Here is a 23,359-nt window from a genome sequence, read left to right as displayed (position 1 = left end):
TTGGATGTCTGTTTAATGTATATGTGGATGGCGTCCTGGTCAGATTGGCGCCTTCCGACCATGGAACAATCCATTTAGATGGCGTCCGGGTCAGATTGGCGCCTTCCGACCATAGAACAATCCATTTAGATGGCGTCTGGGTCAGATTGGCGCCTTCCGACCATGGAACAATCCATTTAGATGGCGTCCTGGTCAGATTGGCACCTTCCGACCATGGAACAATCCATTTAGATGGCGTCCTGGTCAGATTGGCGCCTTCCGACCATGGAACAATCCATTTAGATGGCGTCTGGGTCAGATTGGCGCCTTCCGACCATGGAACAATCCATTTAGATAGCGCCTGGGTCAGATTGGCGCCTACCATTCCTTGAAGAATCTACATCGATGGCGTCCGGCCCAGATTGGCGTCTTCCATCCATTGTTGCCAAAGAGATTCCCGTTGTCGTATGTTATTACCATGTCCGATCTTGTCCGCTTTGAGGCGTGGAGCTCTGTGCCTCGTTCCTGAATACTTATGGCAGTCCGTGTGACACGTAAAGCCTCGTACTCTCATAGTACTACAAGTGTCAGCAGGAGTGCTTACATTCACGCATGTTACATTGTGCAAGGACAGTCCAGTTCTGCTTCTCGCTGGGGTTTTCCCCATCTGCAATTTTCTGATACACTTATAAGATCTCCGCTTTCAGTCGGTGAAAAACAGTTCGGCTCATTAACTCTAACAAAGTTCTGTTTACCTGTAACTGCAGCCATGGACAGCAAGCAGAGATCTTAAAAACAGGGAGTGGTGAAGGCACAAAGTATATTAGCAGGTTGCATAATTTCTCATCAATGTGATTTTCTGGGTTCAGCGCTAGAAGTTTTTTTTTCCCCCCTATGTATCCAGTTTTATGCTTTGTCACTATTTCCAAGACCTCTGATAGTAGTCATTGAATGGGAACTGTCACCGTTTACCACACGGAGGATTAGAATATGCCCTTTACATGTGAGGATCACGCAGGCAAGAGCTCTGATAACTGTACTGTAATGAGCACAGGACCAGGGCTGCTGTTTTAAAAGGTTCCCATTCATTGACAGGCAGAGATCTTGAAAACTTTCCTGATATCTTTGCAGCAACTAAATAATCTTTGGCCACTGCTACTTTTAAGAGGGGTCGTCTGCATTCTACAGGGTTTAGTTTTTTTTTTGCCTGGAGATTTTTTTTTTTTAAATGCTTGCGGCTTTTGCAACAACATAACTGATATTATGGTGCATTTTAATCCGTGACATGTGGCATCACCCTTAGGCTATGTTCAGATGTAGGATTTTGGACGCAGGTTCCGGTTGCAGAAAACAGGCCCCAATCTGCACTGGAACCGCCTCCCGTTGTTTTCAATGGGAGGCCGCGCCACAGTTGATGCGGTCGCGGTTTTCCCGACCGCGCTGAGAACGTACAGGTCCTTTTTCTTGCTGCAGTTAACACGTGGACCCCTCGCAAAGCAACGGCAGGATTTAATGGAGCTGAACCTAGAGAAGGGTCTGCATGAAAGCAGTTCTGCCGGAGGATACACGGAGGCGGTTGTTGCGGACAAAATCCTCTGTCCCAACATACTCTTTTTTTTTTTTTTAATGCAGTTTTAGAAGCCAAAATCAGGAGTGGATCATAAAAAGGAGAGAAAGTATAAAGGACGGATACGACGTCTCGTCTTGAATTCACATCTGGTTTTGGCTTTAAAAACTGCATCAAAAATCCGGAACGTGTGGCTGCACCCTTATCCAGGACAATCGGAACCAGCGGCGTGGGCAGCATAGCTGCAATCACTGTGCCACGTGTGTCTGTTATGATGTGTTTAGTGAACCTCTGCTTTATAAAAGTTACTGAAATCTTGGACGAGAGATTTTGGTCATCCACACAGATTAGGAGCTCTGTCCACCCCCCAGGGGGTCAGTTTCTGTCCGAGGGAACAGGGAGAAAACAATGAATGCAGAACATGGGCACGCTCACATGGCCATAGTGGAAATTTTGCTTTCTGCAAATGGTCTTCAATCTGTGGCTCCCCGGCTGTTGCAGAACCCATGGTTGTCAATATGCTGGAAGCTGTGGTTTTGGAGCAGTTGGAAGGGGGGGGGCGCGGCACTGACGGTTCAGGCGCCAATGTGAATCCACCAAGTGACAGATTATTAAGTGAAGGCCTGTTAGTCCGGCGTGGGACTGTTAGCTGTGGACTATCTGGATGTTTGTACAGACAGTACGGTCATGGGACTGAGCCCTGCATAAAGAAGCCTCTCTCTGCGTGGACGTGGATTAGACAGGGTGGCAATGTCCGAGCACATGAAATCACCCAACACTTGAAGCTTCTCACTGGATGTGGAGAAATAAACGCACTTTTGACAACCTTGGCTTTTCTCTTCTGTAAAATATTTAAGTCTTTATCAAAATCACATTTATTTTTAGGACTGGAGACAATTTTTACATTTTTTTTTCTTATAAACGTTTCTATCACTAAATTCTTAATTAGTCCTTGAACACTAATGTACAGTTTCTAAAGAAACCTTCGGGATAAGGGCTCGTTCACACAAACGCATTTTGCGTTCTGTTTATGGACCCATTCATTTCAATGGGTCCACAAAAGATGCGGACAGCACTCTGTGTGCTGTCCGCATCAGTTGCTCCGTTCCGTGGCCCTGCAAAAATTATGAGTCCTGTCCTATTCTAAGGATAGGCATTTCTATAAACAGGCCTCTTGTTCCTTTCCGCAATTTGCATGTGAACGAACCCTAAAGCAAACGTTGTGTGCAGGGGGTGAGACATGTGCTCTAAGGGCTCATGCACACTAACATGTGCCGGCCGGGTCCGCAATATACGGGCACCAGCCGTTTGTGCACCGGATGCAGATCTATTCACTTGAACGGGTCTGCAATCCGGAAGGGGCGGTGCGGAACTGGTTTTCTGTCCGTGCCTCCGCACTGCAAAAAATAAAATATAGAACTTACTCTATTTTTTGTGTGGTGCAGATGGATTACGGACCCGTTCAAGTTGAATGGATCTGCACCAGCCACAGGGACAGTGCCCGTGCGTTGGGGACTGCAATTTGTGGTCCCCAATGCATGGAACGGGTGGCATATATTCGTGTGCATGAGACCTAACTCTATGAAGTCATGTTCCAGCCCTTCACTCGGCAGCACAGTATTTTGTCTGGAGTCCTCTTAAGGTCAGTCACAGATTGAATGCTGAGACTTGTGGTTCTTGTAGGTGCTCATTAGACTTTTTACAGCTTTTCGAATGGGAATAAGTGATTTTCTTCTCCTCTTTTCTCCCTCTTCGTTTTCCGTTTTGCTTTCCCTCCCTGCTGCTCCTCGGTTTTACGGTTCTGGGGCCAGGATACAGCAGTGTCCAGAGCTGGGGTCTCTGTTGCTGGTTTCTCCTCATCTGACGAGAGTCCCCCCTCTGTGGCTGCAGCGGAAAAATATTCGGAGTCCTGCAGGAATAATACAAAGTAAAAAAAAACAACACACAACACAGGATGAAAACTGAACTGAGCCAAGGTAACCAGCCAGCCATTCATCAGCGGTCTGGTGAGCCGGGGGCAGACTTCATACAGACGGTCGCACACAGTGGATAATATAGGGTATAGCTACAGGTTTAGGTACACAATGGGTACAATATGCAACATGTCCTAAAATATGGAACTGAGCATGTGCGTCCACCTCAGTGAGGTAGACAGAGAAATTAGAAAAAAGCAAACAGCAGGTGGCGCTATACAGATAAGTTTTGATTGAGTAGCTAACTGGCTCTACTAAATTTTTTAATTACTTGCAGTTACCAAAGTATTCAGATCCAGATACTGGTTTGAGAATGGTATAATATTTTTGTGTGAAGACCCCTTTAAGGCCTCTTTCACACGAGCGTGACGGATCAGGTCCGGATGCGTTCAGTGAAACTCGCACCATTTTGCAAGCAAGTTCCGTCAGTTTTGTCTGCGATTGCGTTCATTTTTTTCCACGCGGGTGCAATGCGTTTTTCATGTGCATTATAAAAATCTGTTCGCAACCATCAGTGAAAAACGCATCGCGCCTGCACTCATTTCCGGATGCAATGTGTTTTTCACTTTTATGGGGCCAGGGCTGCGTGAAAAACGCAGAATATAGAACATGCTGCGTTTTTCACACAACACAGAACTGGTGCGTCAAAAAAACGCTCATGTACACAGACCCATTGAAATTAATGGGTCAGGATTCAGTGCAGGCGCTATGCGTTCACGTCACGCATTGCACCCGCGCGGAAAACTCGCTCGTGTGAAAGGGGCCTAAAGCTGTGTGGGGGCACAGCGGAGGGCAGGACTGCCGTGTATGTAGGGGGCACAGCCGAGGGCACGACTGCCGTGTATGTAGGGGGCACACCGATGTCTGGTATCATCGCTGCTTACCTTCTGTCCATATCGAGCTTTCAGTCTCTCTCTGATCAGAAGACCCTTCACCAGCAGTTTCCAGTTGGCCAGGACCCGTTTTTCCCGTTTCTACGGCACCAGAGATTGGAGTGAGTACTGGTTATAGGCCAGTCCATGAGGTCTAGTGTAGGCACTGGGGCAGGGGTTTACCTCTTTCTGCTTGCGCTCCATCTCCACCTGTTCATTCTCCCAGGCAGCCAGCAGGACGTCTTTATATTCCTCACATACAATATAACCATCGGTCCTGCAAGGGGGAAGGGGGTGGGATTAGAAAAATCTTCCCTTTCAGCATACCTCATTCATTTTCTCACCTTTTCAAGATCTCTGCTTGCTGTCAATGAATGCAAAAACCCACCACTGTGCTCATCATTGATATATTGTAATAAGTCATCTGAGTGAATGGTCAGTTTGACATGACCAGGGTGTTTTTTCAGTCTCTGGATACGACTTTATCCACACACTGACAGCAAGCAGATATCTTGCAGAAAATAAACCCAGAGGGCTCCAGTTTTTGGGGGTTTGCAGACTAGATGGATAAGTCAGGTACAAACCCCAAATGTTATATCAGAGGGCGCATCAGCCTTACACAGGATGCGAGAAGCCGCAGTGGAAGTCAAAGCCGGTGATGGCCGGGGCACAGTCGATGTCCAGCTTCCTGGCCACGCGGTTCAGGTTTGAAACTTGCAAATGGCAGCAGCCGATGGGCAGCATGTTAGGTTTAAACAGGTACACGTTGCCAAACTCGTTGCGAGGAACCTGCAGAACAAGCAAAGGATCTAGTAAAGATCACGGACCATAAGCTCTAAAGACGGGGACACCACAGCTTTGTGCTCCTGGAAATAGTGACCCTAAAGCTAGCCATACACATTAGATCAGGGATGCCCAACCTGCGGCCCGACAGCTGCTGAAAAACTACAACTCCCGCCATGCTCTGCTGTAGGCTGTCCAGGCATGCTGGGAGTTGTAGTTTTGCAACAGCTGGAGGGCTGCAGGTTGGAAATCCCTGCATTAGATGAAGGTCAGCCTAACTTTCCAATTTTGGTAGGGCGGTCACCTGTGTAAGGTCGTGTCCCAACTCTCCACTGATGGCAGATTCCAGGGGAAAGAAGAAACAGCCATGTTGGATTTCAGCAGGTCCAGGTAAGGCTACTTTCACACTAGCGTTCGGAGCGAGTCCGTCTGATGTTTGATCAGACGGATCCGCTCGTATAATGCAGAAGTTTGCATCCGTTCAGAACGGATCCGTCTGCATTATAACTTAGAAAAATTTCTAAGTGTGAAAGTAGCCTGAGCGGATCCGTTCAGACTTTACATTGAAAGTCAATGGGGGCGGATCTGTTTGAAGATTGAGCCATATGGTGTCATCTTCAAACGGATCCGTCCCCATTGACTTACATTGTAAGTCTGGACGGATCCGCTTGCCTCCGCACGGCCAGGCGGACACCCGAACGCTGCAAGCAGCATTCAGGTGTCCACTCGCTGAGCGGAGCGGAGGCTGAGCGCTGGCAGACTGATGCATTCTCAGTGGATCCGCCTCCACTCAGAATGCATTAGGGCTGGACGGATGCGTTCGGGGCCGCTTGTGAGCCCCTTTAAACGGAGCTCACAAGCGGAGCCCCGAACGCTAGTGTGAAAGTAGCCTAAGTAAGTTTCCCTGTACAGGTCTATCTAGGGGAGGGGGGGGGGGGGGGCTTAGGGACTTAAAGGGGATGTCAGGCAGTAATGCAAGCTGTGTCTGTGGACAGACTATATATATTTTCAAAATTCCTTTATTGCTCCATTGATGGGACCTGACGTCAGTCACCCTGGATCATAGCAAAGTCCTAAAAATGATCTGTGTAAATGTTGCCGGTATTGCTTTTCTTTATATTCTGGATTTGTGCGACCAGATTATCAAATGCGTCCTCGCCACGCGATGTGCAGGAAAGTGAATGGTGTCCCCTCAGCAATTGGGGCCGACATTAATTTCCTGCACAACCAGACAGCAGGGACCACTTTGGAAGGGACGATGCACGTTCACTGCAAGAATTGCTGGGGCGCAGACACTAGACCCCCTCGGGTCATAAAGTGGTGGTATAAGGCCACCTGCATGCGCTGCAGAATACGGAAATTTGTGCGGATCGTATGTGCGTTCACCTGTACCAGTGTGCAGGTGGCCTAACCCAGTGTTTCCCAACCAGTGTGCCTCCAGCTGTTGCAAAACTACAACTCCCAGCATGCCCGCACACCGCAAAGGCTGTCTGGGCATGCTGGGAGTTGTAGTTTTGCAACAGCTGGAGGCACACTGGTTGGGAAACACTGGCCTAACCTAACAAAATACTATCACTTCATAACATGAGATCACCCCTTTAAATGTAATTTCTAAGCGTCAGGCACGGACGCATCTGCTCTCACCTTTCCGTCCACTGCTATGGGCGGCTGATATTCCTCAGTCTGCCACAGGCCAAACAGAGCAAGGTCATTGCTGTCCCTCTTCTCTGGATCTGCCAGGCGGGCTTTCCTCGCTCGGTTAGACTGCCCTTTCACCATCTGTGCATGAAACAGATTGGATGTGACAAAAGTAACGTTACCAGCGCGTGTCCTCTAAAAGTTCCATCTCCATTCACAGTCTGACTCCAGCACAGATGTCATTTTCCGTGCACAGTGAGAAGTTGTCGGCCCATTCCATCACCTTGTAAGGCACCTCCCCGAGCCGCACCACGCGGGCCTCCTTTAACCAAGTGTCTATGGAATGCAAGGTGTGGACACAAGACCTGTGGAGACAATTAGAGGTCGTGATTATAAGTTCAGCACCGGAACCCCAACATCCTGTAATCTCAGCTGTGTGCGCGGCGGACACTTCTGGGACAGGGCTGACAATTGCTAGCCATATTGGCTCTCATAGGGTTTCTTATTATGCCTCCTGTTCCCTTGTGAAGGCCCTAATGGTCGCGTTTCACCCTTCTTCAAAAATCCTTCTCACTGTGCAGACATGCCCGACTTGAATCTCAGGTTCTGATTTGGCGAAAAGGACAGCAAATGGCATTTATCATGTAGAAGAGGTTAATACAAGGCACTTCCTAATGTATTGTGATTCTCCATATTGCCTCCTTTGCTGGCTGGATTCATTTTTATGATCACATTATAGCCAGAGCTGCTGCGCGTGCGTGCCTATATGCGCTCCATTCGTGCCGGCCGCCAGAGAGGCCAGCACCTTTTCCTATTGTGTTCAAGCACAACCACCGCTACCGTCTTGCAAGGTGGTCATAACCCTTGGAAACTAGCCGCGTATAATGCGATGGAAAAAATTAATCAAGGAGGCAATATGGAAAATCGCAATACATTAGGAAGTGCCTTGTATTAACTTTCTCTACATGATAAATGCTATTTGCTGAAGTGAGACGACTCCTTGTTCTGATGCTACATTGCAAGGATCTTTAACCAGTGTTACACAATGTCCATCTATGGCCAGAGATGAGGTGCAATCCCAAAAGGTAAAGTATGACACCAGAAAATACAAAAATGTTTATTACTGATATATGTTCATCAGGGTGACCATAGCGTCATTACCTGGAATAAACCTCTTCTCCTCTACAGTAACCAAGGATGGCTGCAGAATCTGGGTAGATGGCTTCATACTTGAGCAGATGTCTCTTTAGAGCATAGAGAGGATGGTTCTTATACTCTGTGACCGAGGTTGGCAGGGGCTGGTCCAAGAGCTTAGATTCAAACTACAGACACAAAATCAGGGATTTGGAGCAAAACATCAGTTTATTGTGTTCAAACTAGAAGACTATAACTACAGTTATAAATCCCACCCCCGAGTTACATCCTGTATTATTCTCCAGAGCTGCACTCACTATTCTGCTGGTGCAGTCACTGTGTACAGACATTACTTATCCTGTACTGATCCTGAGTTACATCCTGCATTATACTCCAGAGCTGCACTCACTATTCTGCTGGTGGAGTCACTGTGTACATACATTACATTACTTATCCTGTACTGATCCTGAGTTACATCCTGTATTATACTCCAGAGCTGCACTCACTATTCTGCTGGTGCAGTCACTGTGTACATACATCACTTATCCTGTACTGATTCTGAGTTACATCCTGTATTATACTCCAGAGCTGCACTCACTATTCTGCTGGTGGAGTCACTGTGTACATACACTGCGTGCAGAATTATTAGGCAAATGAGTATTTTGACCACATCATCCTCTTTATGCATGTTGTCTTACTCCAAGCTGTATAGGCTCGAAAGCCTACTACCAATTAAGCATATTAGGTGATGTGCATCTCTGTAATGAGAAGGGGTGTGGTCTAATGACATCAACACCCTATATTAGGTGTGCATAATTATTAGGCAACTTCCTTTCCTTTGGCAAAATGGGTCAAAAGAAGGACTTGACAGGCTCAGAAAAGTCAAAAATAGTGAGATATCTTGCAGAGGGATGCAGCACTCTTAAAATTGCAAAGCTTCTGAAGCGTGATCATCGAACAATCAAGCGTTTCATTCAAAATAGTCAACAGGGTCGCAAGAAGCGTGTGGAAAAACCAAGGCGCAAAATAACTGCCCATGAACTGAGAAAAGTCAAGCATGCAGCTGCCAAGATGCCCCTTGCCACCAGTTTGGCCATATTTCAGAGCTGCAACATCACTGGAGTGCCCAAAAGCACAAGGTGTGCAATACTCAGAGACATGGCCAAGGTAAGAAAGGCTGAAAGACGACCACCACTGAACAAGACACACAAGCTGAAACGTCAAGACTGGGCCAAGAAATATCTCAAGACTGATTTTTCTAAGGTTTTATGGACTGATGAAATGAGAGTGAGTCTTGATGGGCCAGATGGATGGGCCCGTGGCTGGATTGGTAAAGGGCAGAGAGCTCCAGTCCGACTCAGACGCCAGCAAGGTGGAGGTGGAGTACTGGTTTGGGCTGGTATCATCAAAGATGAGCTTGTGGGGCCTTTTCGGGTTGAGGATGGAGTCAAGCTCAACTCCCAGTCCTACTGCCAGTTTCTGGAAGACACCTTCTTCAAGCAGTGGTACAGGAAGAAGTCTGCATCCTTCAAGAAAAACATGATTTTCATGCAGGACAATGCTCCATCACACGCGTCCAAGTACTCCACAGCGTGGCTGGCAAGAAAGGGTATAAAAGAAGAAAATCTAATGACATGGCCTCCTTGTTCACCTGATCTGAACCCCATTGAGAACCTGTGGTCCATCATCAAATGTGAGATTTACAAGGAGGGAAAACAGTACACCTCTCTGAACAGTGTCTGGGAGGCTGTGGTTGCTGCTGCACGCAATGTTGATGGTGAACAGATCAAAACACTGAGAGAATCCATGGATGGCAGGCTTTTGAGTGTCCTTGCAAAGAAAGGTGGCTATATTGGTCACTGATTTGTTTTTGTTTTGTTTTTGAATGTCAGAAATGTATATTTGTGAATGTTGAGATGTTATATTGGTTTCACTGGTAAAAATAATTGAAATGGGTATATATTTGTTTTTTGTTAAGTTGCCTAATAATTATGCACAGTAATAGTCACCTGCACACACAGATATCCCCCTAAAATAGCTAAAACTAAAAACAAACTAAAAACTACTTCCAAAAATATTCAGCTTTGATATTAATTAGTTTTTTGGGTTCATTGAGAACATGGTTGTTGTTCAATAATAAAATTAATCCTCAAAAATACAACTTGCCTAATAATTCTGCACTCCCTGTACATTACTTATCCTGTACTGATCCCGAGTTACATCCTGTATTATACTCCAGAGCTGCACTCACTATTCTGCTGGTGCAGTCCCTGTGTACATACATTACTTATCCTGTACTGATCCTGAGTTACATCCTGTATTATTCTCCAGAGCTGCACTCACTATTCTGCTGGTGCAGTCACTGTGTACATACATTACTTATCCTGTACTGATCCTGAGTTACATCCTGTATTATTCTCCAGAGCTGCACTCACTATTCTGCTGGTGCAGTCACTGTGTACATATGTTACTTTACTGTTAGTACCCATAATGCCCCTGGGTGTTCCTCCGGCACTGCAGGCTTATTGCATTGCATATGTAACAGGTGTGATGACAGGCCTTGCCCTTCCACCTTAGGATCCACGCTCCATACCTCTGCATCTTCCTTTTCCTCCCGTGTGGTGTTGTGGTTTTTATAAAGCATCAGAGTCTCTTCCCACCATTCTGCGTCGATGCGCCGTTTGCGAGTACTGGTCATCCATTCTGCATCGTATCTTCGCGTCACGTCTTTAAGATGCCCATTGTTGTCGATCCCCACGATGTAAGTGACCGGTTTGGTGGCCGCCTTGACACACCGCGGCGGCTGGTTAACCGCTCCGTCCACACAGTCCACACACACCCACTTCTGTTCTTTCTCCAAATAAACCTCCACCCATTGATCGCTACCACTGGGGGGTGGTGGTGCGGCACTCCCCCCCACCTCCTCCTCGTCATCTGTGGAAATGATCTTGCCTCTCCTCTTAATTTGCGGGTTGTCATCTTTGGGCGAGCTCTTTGCTTTGGGGTGTCCTGGACTCTTTGATGTGCCCTCCCCCGACCTCCTGCTATTCGCCTTTACAAAAGAAGATCCTTTAACTTTTTTTTCAATTGACAAGTCGCAGTCGGAGAAGTCGCTGTCCTCGCTGGTCGCGTAGGAATAGTCAGATCCGCTACTACCCTCCTGGCTGTCACTCTCCTCCTTGTAGGACAATTTGGAGGCCACTTTCCTCCGGCGTTGATTTTTTGGACTTGCTTTAACCTTAGTATCTTCGGAAACCTCCCCCGACTTGTCCTTCTTGTCCTTACGGACTTTTTTCTTAGGCATGATATCTGAAGGTTTCTCATCTTCATCCTCAGAGCTGTCCAAGGAAATGGTCTCTACTTTCACTTGCTTCAGCTTCGGTTCCCCTTTGGATTTTCCTTTAGGGGATTTTCGGGATCGGGCTGTTTTATTAGACTTCTTCGAGGACTTCTCTCTTGGGCTTCTTGCCATCTAGAAGGTAGAGAGATGCAGTTGAGCTCAAGCCTTCCTTATGTCAACCATCAAGTAAGAGAGGATTACATTCATTACCTTGGCGGGCAGCTCCTTTAGAGGAATCGGCTGCAGGGAGAGCACCAGGCGGCTCAGAAGTTGCAAGGCTCGAAGCAGAATCAAGAAAAGCTGGAAATACAGGGAAAGATCAACAATCAGCACCAGAAGCACCGTCTATGCATCTGGTAGCAGGAGGCCGTCCTAGGACCTGATCCTTCCTTTAAGAGCTTTCAGGGCACTTACTGAATATAATGGGTGGAGTGGTAGCCCACTGACTTAAAGGGGTTGTCCGGCTTCAGAGCTGAACCCGGACATACCCCCATTTTCACTCATGCAGCCCCCCTGACTTGAGCATCGGGGCAGTTCATGCTCCGATGCTCTCCTTTGTCCTATGCTAAATCGCGCAGGGCAAAGGCATTTTCTGGAGTTCTGGTGACGAACCAGGCTCTCCATAGGGCTGCCAGGCGGAGTTTTCCGCCCAGCAGTGAGCCCGGTAAAGTCACCGGAACTGATGAGCGGGCTTTAGCACTGCCCTAGCCTGTAAAACGGCTAGGGCAGCGCTAAAGGCCACACATCAGAGAAGGTGACGCGACCGAACACACTGCCAGGTGGAAGCCTCCGTCCGGCAGGGCAAGGGAGGGGGGCTGCCTGGGTGAAAACGGGGATATGTCCGGATTCAGCTCTGAAGCCGGACAACCCCTTTAAAAGGGACTTCTCTGGGATTTACATATTGATGAGCTATCCTTAGGATAGGTCATCAATATTAGTTCAGTGGGGTCCGACTCCAAACACCCCGGCCAATTAGCAGTTGGAGGAGGCTGCAGCACCTCTTTGCAGCTTACCAAGCACAGCGCCACGCATTGTATGGTGGCTGTGCTTGGTATTGCAGCTCAGCCCCATTCCCTTGAAAGGAGATGAGCTGCGCCCTAGGCCATGTCAGTGATGAACGTGACGTCACAGTCTAGGGCTGCAATGGTTAACCTCCGGCACTCCAGCTGTGGTAAAACTACAACTCCCAAGATGCGCACTTGCTTGGCTGTTCTCAGAACTCCATAGAAATGGAGCAAGCTGGGAGTAGTAATTTCACCGCAGCTGGAGTGCCGGAGGTTAGCCATCACTGGCCTAGGGAGAGGCCTAAGCGCTCATGGGGCACCGTGGCCTCTTTGTACAGCTGATCAGTGCTGGGAGTCAGACCCGCTGATCTCATTGTAAATCCCGGAGAACCTCTTTAACATAGACATGTGGGACCGACCCTGCAGCTGATCATAGAGGTCCCAGCACCTGGCCTCCTCATTATGTTCATGAGCAATCGGGGGACATCTTTACAGAGCCTGCATTTAGGTTTTTTAGATGTGATGCGTCATCTTACATGGACCATCTCTTCTGCATCCCTCACTCCGTACGCCCCAAATCTCCGCTCCAGCCTGGCTGATATTGGTTCTCGATCATCAAGAGACATTTCCGGATTCAAGGTAAATGTTGACTTGAACCTAGAAAAAGGAAGAAAAGTAAATAAATATGGGACATGTTGCATCATCTCACTATTCCAGATCTGACACTGGGAACGTCGTTAAATCCTTTATATACTGTAGTTCCCAAAAAAAATAAAAAATAAAATTATATATACCGTATATACTCGAGTATAAGCCGACCCGAATATAAGCCGAGGCCCCTAATTTTACCCCCAAAAAATGGGAAAAATTATTGACTCGAGTATAAGACTAGGGTGGGAAATGCAGCTATAATGCAGAGTGTATGTGTATATAATGCACACACTCTACATTATATACACACATCTGCAAGAGGGTGACTCAGATTGATGGGAGTCTGACTCTGACTCCCTGTATTTAATGCAAAGTGTGTGCATTATATACACACACACTCTGCATTAAATACAGGGAGTCAGACTCCCATCAACTGGGCATTTATTTATTTATTTTAATTTTTTTTATATTTATCAGGTTGTTTATTTTTATTTTTTTGTTTTCCCCCTCCTTACTTCATACTTGGCCAGGGAGGGGGGGCTGTGCAGGGGCCGGTACTTACTGCCGGTGTAAATCTCGCGGCCCGCGTGTCTCGCGAGATTTACACTGGGAGCTTAACAGAGGTGCCGTGCGGACGTGCTGGGAGCTGACCGGAGCAGCTGTAAAGGTAAGTAACAGCTTCTCCGGCCCCCACCATGTCATGGTCTGTATTATGGCAATGTAAGTTGCCATAATACAGACCTAGACTCGAGTATAAGACGAGGGGGCTTTTTGAGCACAAAAATATGTGCCAAAAAACTCGTCTTATACTCGAGTATATACGGTATATATTTATTTATTATATTCCTATTATAGAGGACATCTTACCACTTCACCAAGTTTGTCAAGTAAACCACATCTACCCGGACAGCCGTATAGTTTATAAATTTAACTGGAACCACAGACAGCGCCACCGCCTGAAGGTCAGGGGAATTACACGTGTCACTGCGGAAGAAGCCATTGGCAAGAAGGCAGAGCAAATGTACCTGAGGTGAAGAGGAAAAACAAGAGCAGTTAGCGCCAGGTTCACACCTTGTGCAGAAAGGAGAATCCTGTTCATCTCTGTAGGACTCATCCTCATCCCTCCCTCCAAGATTTAATCTTAAATTCTGTCTCTTATGGGTGAGGGATGATAAAAGATAAATGACTAAAAGAAGTCATGTCTCACCTTGTGCGTGTCTTCTCGCAACTCCTTGCTGAACCGGTTCATTATCCGGCGTAAATAAGCGGCAAACTCTGCCTTTCTCTTCTCTCTATAAAACAAGAAAAAATAAAAATTACAGTGCATATAAAATTAAACTACATTATTTCTGTACTGATCCCGAGTTACATCCTGTATTATACTCCAGAGCTGCACTCACTATTCTGCTGGTGCAGTCACTGTGTACATACATTACATTACTTATCCTGTACTGATCCTGAGTTACATCCTGTATTATACTCCAGAGCTGCACTCACTATTTTGCTGGTGCAGTCACTGTGTACATACATCACTTATCCTGTACTGATCCTGAGTTTTACAGCAAGACACGGAGGCTTCGTATTGCTTTCTCCTTCTTTACTGAACCACCAATAGCAGCAAAGAGCAAAAAATTTACATATAAGGAACCATAGCAACCAAGGTCCCTCCCCACTGGCCCCTATAATAGGCCGCTCTTCCTCTGTGACTTCCTCTTTCTTTGCTGCTGCCACCAAGTTAAGTACATCTTCTTCTATGCATGTGTCATTGATGTTTGATGTATATTGCGCTGTTTACCCAGGGTGACTAACCCTGCTTGCTTGCAGCGCTCCCTTTCCTTTATGCTTTTTACCGATTTCTAGGACTGATAGTTTAGGTTCCCTGCGCTTATCACTGCGCTTGATTGCTTTCATTGCCGCTTCCCCGCGTCTTCCCCCTTTCATTTCCCTTCTCCCTTATCCAGGGAGAGTTCGCTACCACAACCCACTTATTTTGGACCCAGATGGTCCTACCTGTTGGTTAGTGCGGTTCCCGGTGTTCGGTGGGCGGGTCCTCCGCCCCTGCTGGCTGCCGCGCCGTCTCTGGCACTTCCTGATCAGTGGGGCCGCGAGATCTCGGCGGCCATCTTGCGGTTGGCGGCCGCGATTCGCGGGCTTATGGGGGGGCGGAGCTTCAGCGTCTCCTGTCCCTTCCGGTCATTCGCTTCCTGCACTCAGCACGGTCGGCGGCTCCTGCTCCCTCTGCCAGCTAGCGTCCAGCGCTTCTCCCATAGATCGTTGCCCTGCTCAGTGAGTTGCTTATTTATACGGTTTTGCACCTTAGCTAGGCCAGATTGCTGATATGTCGGTACCTACTTCCCCTCATGCTGCCAGTAGGCCCCCCTCCCCCCCTGAGGGATCCATCTCCACTCAGGTGGAGGCTCAGGCCCTGGCCCTGCAGCGCTCGGTATCGGATGCGATCATGGCAGCCATGGGCTCCATGTCATCCATACTTTCACAAACAATTACTCAGGCCCTGTCCGTCCCACCTTCCAATGTACCTGTGCAGGACCCCATTGCCACTCCGCAGCCTACCTCCAATGACCCTCCTATTACAGAGGAGGTTTTGACTGGTGCGCATCTTGCCACCCCAGAGACCGTGCTTAGATCACGGAAAAGGGCCTCTTCCCGCCAGGCAGAACGGGCGCGGACATGGAAATGCGCGAGAGCGCAATCACCGGAATTGTCTGACTCCGACAGAGCTTCAGATGAGGAGGCATTTGCGGATATAGATTATGAGGCAGAGGAGGAGGTCACCCCCCCAGTTCAGGGCCCCTCAGCTGCCGCTGCGGCGACCTCCTCTGCCAAGGATGTGGTGTCCCCTGTTAACGCTACCCACTCTGTGGCGGTACTAGATGATTCAGGTGAACCTATGTTCGACCCTGAATCTTTACATCACCCGCGTTCAGCGGAATGGCTCCCCTCCCCTCATGTGGGGGCCTATTTGGAACACTGGGTGCGTCACTCGCTTTCCCGCGAGTCACGCAACAAACTCAGAGCTGAGTGTCCCAGGCCATTGGTGCCCAATAAGGTCTGCGAGACCCCAATTGTGGACCCCAAGATGGCTCAATTTCTGGCCAAAACTGGCTGGAACTCCAAAAAAGGACTGGATTCAGCGCTCCGCAGCTGCCAGGACAAGATCTTAGATGTCCTTGGTCCACTGACCAAGATCTTGGAGATGGCTGAGTCAGCCAGGAATGAGGGATCCCTGATAGACCCCGAGGAATTACGGGGCTGGACCCAGAGGGCCATATGCCTTACCGGTAACGCCAATACAGCAGTGGCGATTGAGAGGCGCAAGTCTATTTTATTTAAAATAGACCCTAAGCTAGCTAATTTGGCGCTCACTGAGGCGGGAAAGGAAGCCCAGGGCCTCCTTTTCGGCGAGTCCTTCATTAAGGACATGAGCCGTTTTGTGGGCACCTTTACTGCGCTTGACAAGGCCCAAAGTTCGATGCGCAGAGTATTTCAGGGACGGGTCTCTCATCGGGCCGGCAGTGCTAGGGGCCGCCTGTCCGGCCGTGCTAGTTTCCAGGCCCGAGGATCGAGTAGAGGTGCCGGTGGACAACGTCCATCTTTCCAAGAACAACGTAATCCGTCTCCCTTCTTCGCCTCCAGAGGAAATCAGTGGCGTTCTCGCTCCTTCCGGGGCAACCCCAACCATCGCAGACCCTTGGGTAAGTCTTCCCCAGCTTGGGGATTCTATGGTACCTTGTGTAGGGGGCAGACTCCGACTCTTTTTTCATGCTTGGAGTCTCATCACCTCAGACCCGTGGGTGCTGTCCACGGTCAGGGGATTTCACATAGAGCTCACGGGGTCTCCCTACCTTATTCCCTCCCCCCCGCCGGTCCCCCTGTCACACCCAGATTGCGCTCTGGTGGACGCGGAGCTGTGCTCCCTCAGACAAAAGCGGGCAATAGAACGAGCGTCCCCTGCACGGGGGACTGTGATCAGCAATATATTTCTCGTTCAGAAGAAGGGCGGGCAGATGAGGCCAGTCATCAATCTTCGCGCGCTGAATGCGGTAGTTCGCTACCGGCATTTCAAAAATGGAGGGGATCCATCTTCTTCGGGACTTGTTAGTTCCTGGGGACTGGATGGTAAAGCTGGACCTGAAGGATGCATACCTGACGGTCCCAGTGGCCACTCACTCCAGGGACCTGCTCCAGTTCTGGTGGAACGGCGAGGTCTGGAGGTTCACCTGTCTGCCATTCGGACTGTCGTCAGCTCCTTGGTGCTTCACCAAGTTGCTGCGGCCGGTCGTGTCATGGTTGAGGACTCGGGGCGTCCGCCTAATCATTTACCTGGACGACATCCTTCTGATGCACGAATCCAGGGTGGGGTTACTGGAACATCTCCAGTGGACGTCGGATTTGCTTTCAGATCTCGGATTCCTCCTCAACATAGAGAAGTCCTGCCTCATCCCGGCTCAGAGGATGGAATTCTTAGGATTCACGGTGGATTCTCTCTCGGAGTCCCTCAGTCTGCCGACGGCAAAGTTGCGGGCGATCCGCAAAGAACTGAGACATGCGCTTCTCATACCCCATCTCTCATTGCGTCATCTGGCTCGCATCATCGGTCTGTTAGCCTCGTCCATCCAGGCGGTGTTTCCAGCTCCGTTACATTACCGTGCGCTCCAGCGTCTGAAGATCGCCCATCTTCGGACCGGGGCATCCTTTGCGGACGCGGTGGTCCTGGATTCGGAGGCCCGAGAGGAATTGAGTTGGTGGATAGCCAATCTGGAAGCGTGGAACGGCAGGGCGATTTTCGGCTCCCTGCCAGAAATGACCATAGAATCAGATGCGAGCCTCCAGGGTTGGGGCGCCCATTGCAATGGTGTATCTACGGGAGGCCCCTGGTCAGCGGAGGAGTCCCTCCTGCACATCAATGCTTTGGAGCTCCTGGCAGGATCTTTCGCGGTGAGGAGTTTTTCCAACGGGATCGCCAACGCTTGCATCAAGTTACGTATGGACAATATATCAGCAGTCCAGTATGTCAACCGTTTGGGGGGTACTCGCTCAGCGACGTTGGCTCGTCTGGCCAAGGACTTTTGGACATTTTGCCTATCCAGAGACATCATGGTCCAGGCGGAGTACCTACCGGGGCTGAACAACGTCCAGGCGGATTGGAACTCGCGCTACCTATCGGATGGCAGCGATTGGCAATTGGATCCTCGGGTCTTCTCAGCTATCTCGGAATTGTGGGGTCCGATGTCTATCGACCTGTTCGCTTCACGGCTGAACAGACAGCTCACCCGGTTTTACAGCTGGCGTCCGGACCCGGAAGCATTAGCAGTGGATGCGTTCCTCCAGGATTGGTCGGTGTCCCGCCTGTACGCGTTTCCACCATTCTCGATGATTCCGAGGACACTCTTGCAGGTGATTCGTCAGCAGGCGGACCTAGTTCTTGTGGTACCGTTCTGGGGGTCTCAGGTCTGGTTCCCGTCGTTGCTGAGGATTCTAGTGGAGATTCCTGTACTTCTTCCGACCCGATCGGATCTCCTCCACAACCCTCTGGGACTACAACATCCCCTTCTACTCGACGGTTCCCTGCGGCTGCTGGCATGCCGGATCTCCGGACACCTGGATCGTTCGAGGGAGTTTCGGCAGCAACTCGACAGTTATTGGACAGTGCATGGGCTCCCGGCACTAGGAAGTCGTACCGGGCAGCCTGGAGAACTTGGGCTAACTGGTGCGTGGAACGGGACTTGGATCCCGTTTCGGCACCTGTAACCCATCTGCTAGAGTTTCTCACCTCTCTCTTCGAGGCGGGGAAGGCATATCGGACCATTAACCTTTTTAGGTCCGCTATCTCTTCTACCCATGCGGGCTTCGAGGGAGTCGCGGCTGGCCAACATCCGTCTGTTTCTCGCCTTTTAAGGGGGGCTCGTTTATCTCGCCCTCCGCGTCCTCGTTTTTCCACAACATGGGACGTGGCCCTGGTCCTTACCTTCTTGTCCTCCTGGCCCGGGAACTCTGACCTCACAATTAGGCAATTGTCAGCTAAGCTTTTGACGTTATTTTGCCTTATTTCGTGCAAGAGGGTCTCAGATGTGAGGGCTCTTGATCACGACGCGCGTTCCTTTACCCCGGAGGGGGTTACTTTCAACATTTCGCGTCGCACGAAGACCAACATACGTTTCGTGTCCTACCCCAGTTTTCCTGACTCTCCGATCTTATGTCCAGTGGCCTGTCTTAAAGAATACGAGTCCAGGACGCTGGCGCATCGGTCTCCGAACAGTTCTCAGCTGTTCATTTCTATTCGTCATCCTTTTGGACCGGTTTCTAGCCCCACGTTAGCACGCTGGCTTAAATGGGTCATGTCATTAGCGGGTGTGGACACGTCTGTCTTCACGGCCCATTCTGCGCGTGGGGCCTCTGCCACCGCCTTGGCGGTGTCGGGTGCCAGATTAGAGGATGTTATGCGCCTGGCTGATTGGTCCAATGTTACCACTTTCAGGGAGTTCTATTTCCGTCCTCCACCTAATTTATTTGCTTCAATCATTGACGGGCTTTGAACTTGCAATACGAAGCCTCCGTGTCTTGCTGTAAAACTTAATGATTTTCCTATTTCATGACGTAAAGTCATAGTTTTATTAAAGACACGGAGGCGAGTATTGCCCACCCTATTCCCTCCCTTGGGGTTTTTCTCGCAGTTTTTGTTACAGAGGTCATGTATCATTATCTCTAGGTATTATTAACCTTTGAAGTTATTATGTTTTAGGTTTATTGTCCTAATGTTCTTGCATTGACATTGTATTTCATGTTATTTATTACAATTCTTATTGTGTTCGGTCACTTGTCACCTGTTTTTCCAGTGGCGAAGGTGGCGTCTGGACATTCTGTCTGGAGATGTTGTTTCACCTAGGCCTATGGTCTGTTTTATTTTCCAGGATGAAGTCTTTCCGTTACAGGATGCCGTGTTTTCCGGAGGATATGTTCTACAGTTTAGCCTGGTTGGCTAGTTGATTACGCTTCTGGGCGTTGGACTGTCTGTTCCAGTTGAAGTTTGGAGTCATCGTTGTGATGTTCGTGATGTCGGTTCGGTTCGGAGTTACAGTTGGGATGTTCGGGATGTCAGCACCAGAGGTTCAAAGAAAGAGGAAGTCACAGAGGAAGAGAGGCCTATTATAGGGGCCAGTGGGGAGGGACCTTGGTTGCTATGGTTCCTTATATGTAAATTTTTTGCTCTTTGCCGCTATTGGTGGTTCAGTAAAGAAGGAGAAAGCAATACTCGCCTCCGTGTCTTTAATAAAACTATGACTTTACGTCATGAAATAGGAAAATCATTAAGTTACATCCTGTATTATACTCCAGAGCTGCACTCACTATTCTGCTGGTGGAGTCACTGTGTACATACATTACTTATCCTGTACTGATCCTGAGTTACATCCTGTATTATACTCCAGAGCTGCACTCACTATTCTGCTGGTGCAGTCACTGTGTACATACATTACTTATCCCGTACTGATCCTGAGTTACATCATGTATTATACTCCAGAGCTGCACTCGCTATTCTGCTGGTGCAGTCACTGTGTACATACATTACTTATCCTGTACTGATCCTGAGTTACATCCTGCATTATACTCCAGAGCTGCACTCACTATTCTGCTGGTGCAGTCACTGTGTACATACATTACTTATCCTGTACTGATCCTGAGTTACATCCTGCATTATACTCCAGAGCTGCACTCACTATTTTGCAGACTTCAGAGCTTAGTTTAAATTTAGGTGTGTCTGACTATAACAAACAACTCCCAGCAGAACTGTGAATGCAGCTCTGGACTGATATACTGGCTATTAAAAATGTTCAACAGCAGAATTTACCTTCTTAACCTTTTTTTGGCTGCTTCTGGCGTTTCGATCTCTATCTCTACGGACTCAGTGGGGAGCCCCGAGTCATTGGATGTTGTGGCTTGTAAGGCATCCAGTGTAGCTGCATTGAGCTCTATTGCAAGAGGAGAGACAGAGAGGATCAGTCACAACATGTGTACGTTTATATTGTAGAAAAACAAGTGCCCCCCAGTATGGCCCCAATTATCGCAAGCTCTCCGCTATTGTCAGCGACCCCGTGGAGTTGAATGAAGCTGCAGAGCGCATATGTGACTGCCATTCCATTCAAAGGGGGAGCACAGGCCCCCGTTTTTCTGATCAGTGGGGGTCCCAGCAGTTGGGCCCCCACCGATCAGACACGTTTCCCCCTGTCCACAGTATAGGGGATGTGTTTTCTTAAAGGGACAACCCCCTTAAGCTCCCAGTATTACCTTCCACGTCCTCCCACTCCTCGTCGCTGTCCTCTCCATCCTCCGAGCCGCTTCCCGCTTTAACCGCTGCATCCGGAATCACAGACTGAGACTCCAAGCTCAACAAGTGCCTGAACGAAGAGAAATAAGATATAGACTCACATTGTGACCTGCGGACAACGGAGCACGAGCGATGCCGAAGACATGCTGGCGGTGGCGCTGCAACACAGTGCATCGTATATGCTAATGAGTCCGAAGAGGAGGAGTCACGAAGGAGCCGAGTGAATACACTTATCTGCTAATTCCTTGCTGATAGATACAGTTGTTATGGCTCCATTTAAAAGGGAAGTAGGTGGACACTAATTCAATGGAATAAGGCGGCCATTGACCAGAAAAGTGTCTGGGAATGATGATGGGGGAGGGGCTACTGAATAGATACATCAGAAGAGAAGGGAAAAGGAAACAATGGAGTGATACTCTGTAACATTGGAAATCCCGTTTGCTCTGCAGTTGCCATAGCAGCATGCATTGTCTTCTGTACATAGGGGGTGATGACAGTGTCCGCAGCACTCACTCTATCTCCTTCTCGGCAGGCTTCTTGACTCTAGGAGCTCTCTTCCCCGCAGCGGTTCCCCCGGGCGTCTTCTCTGCTTTTTTTCTGGCCCCGGCACCTGCTGCGGCTCGGCTTTCCTTTTTCAGCGCCTTCCTGTCTTCGCACGCGTCCTCTCCACCACCTGCTGCAGGAAACCACAAAGTGGAGACAAACAATCAGAGGGAGGAAACTATAAAATATATAAATATGTATCATTTCCTCTAGAAAAGAAAAGTTGTTCAAAATCGATTTCTTAGTTGATCGGTCCCCGGGAAAGCTGGGTGATGCCAATGCACCATTAAAGCAACCGATCCTCAGCTTCTCCAGACTCCAGAAGGTCAGGCACGCGGAGCTCACACAGAAAACACCGCAGGCGGAGAACGCTGGGACAATCAACATGGCCGCCACCGGGCTCTCCGGGGATCTGAAACGGCAAATCGGATTAGCAGAGGGTAAAGTATTGCTGCATCGCCGACAAGCAGGAGCCCGGGAAACGTGGCTGACAACCCCTGTAGGAGCCAGAATGGTGGCCATATGGGTTGTCACAAAGCTTTCTTGCTTTATAGCACAGATCAGGAGTCCGGAAAAGCTGGGTGCTTAGAGGACATTTTCCGATTTTAAAGGGCTTGTCCATAATCAACAAATAATTGTATCATTTATAATTCGTATGTGGGGCCCCTGATCTCTGGGGACAGACCCCGATCAAGCACGCAATTACCGAAGTGTTGATTAAGATCTCTGCTGACTGTCAGTGAATTAGAACATTCTAGTTTACATCCAAAAACAAAAACCCACATGGTCCCAATTGTTCCCACAGCTGAGTGTTTGTTACAGTCGCATCCAGCCTGCTGGCTAAACAGCCTGGTCTCCAGACTGATACACTGTAACAAACTATCAGGGCAGGAGAGAGACGCTTGCGCTGCTGACGGGTTTAGCTGACAGAGAATGGTCTGGTCTGGATGCAATGGTAACAAACCCTCAGCTGTGAGAACTGGACAGGTTGTCACCCTCTGAACGTCAAACAAGAATCCTTGCATTCACTGACAGCAAGCAGCAATATTAAACTGGATTAAAACATTTGGTTTCAATTTATTAACAATTTAAGGGATTTTCCCCCAAATCGCTGCGGTGTCATCTGCAGCGTAAAATCAGGCATCAGCGATTGGCCGCTGAGGTCATGTGATGCCTTATGGACAACGCATCATCACACCTGAAGGGTTGCTTATTGTTGGAGCAGGACCCCTTTAAGATGTATTGACATCCCTTTAAGAGGAGATAGTAATAAAGGGCGGTGCTTATAGTGAACATTATAAACAGGGAGTGGTGTAATTCCAGGGGCTGTCTCCCCACCTCTGGCCGGCGCCCTCTTCCGCGGCTGCTTCCTCGGCTTCTTGCAGTCAGTCTTGGCGTCCACGGAGCCCCGGCGCTTCCCCATCCTCCCCCGTCTCCCGGGTCTCTGCTCCCGCACTGCCGCCTCCTCCTCAGCCACACATGCTGCTGTTGGATAACACAAACTCAAAGGAAGTCACGTGACACAGCAGCTTAA

General features: G+C 48.9%; 1 protein-coding gene across 3 annotated transcripts; it reads right to left on the bottom strand.

Annotated features, from left to right (window-relative positions):
* Nucleotides 1-2,974: 2,974 nt before the first annotated feature.
* On the bottom strand, nt 2,975-23,352 carry XPC (XPC complex subunit, DNA damage recognition and repair factor). 3 transcript variants are annotated; one of them, XM_040408218.1, is made up of 16 exons: nt 23,164-23,352; nt 21,796-21,958; nt 21,243-21,352; nt 20,806-20,926; nt 14,149-14,233; nt 13,809-13,966; nt 12,827-12,947; nt 11,497-11,586; nt 10,540-11,418; nt 7,974-8,134; nt 7,096-7,177; nt 6,819-6,953; nt 5,011-5,180; nt 4,575-4,668; nt 4,404-4,493; nt 2,975-3,455 (listed from the first exon to the last, which is right to left on the bottom strand). In XM_040408218.1, the coding sequence occupies exons 1-16, from the start codon at nt 23,246-23,248 to the stop codon at nt 3,246-3,248; spliced, it is 2,754 nt and encodes a 917-aa protein (XP_040264152.1). In that variant the 5' UTR covers nt 23,249-23,352; the 3' UTR covers nt 2,975-3,245. The 3 variants fall into 3 exon arrangements, 2 of the variants coding, with proteins under 2 accessions (XP_040264152.1, XP_040264153.1); XM_040408219.1 differs by having other exon boundaries at nt 21,796-21,955; nt 23,164-23,335; XR_005774289.1 differs by lacking the exon at nt 2,975-3,455 and having other exon boundaries at nt 4,475-4,493; nt 4,976-5,180.
* Nucleotides 23,353-23,359: the final 7 nt, after the last annotated feature.

Source organism: Bufo bufo, chromosome 9 (assembly GCF_905171765.1).
Source record: "Bufo bufo chromosome 9, aBufBuf1.1, whole genome shotgun sequence".
Classification (NCBI taxonomy): domain Eukaryota; kingdom Metazoa; phylum Chordata; class Amphibia; order Anura; family Bufonidae; genus Bufo; species Bufo bufo.
This window is presented reverse-complemented; position numbering and strand designations above follow the sequence as displayed.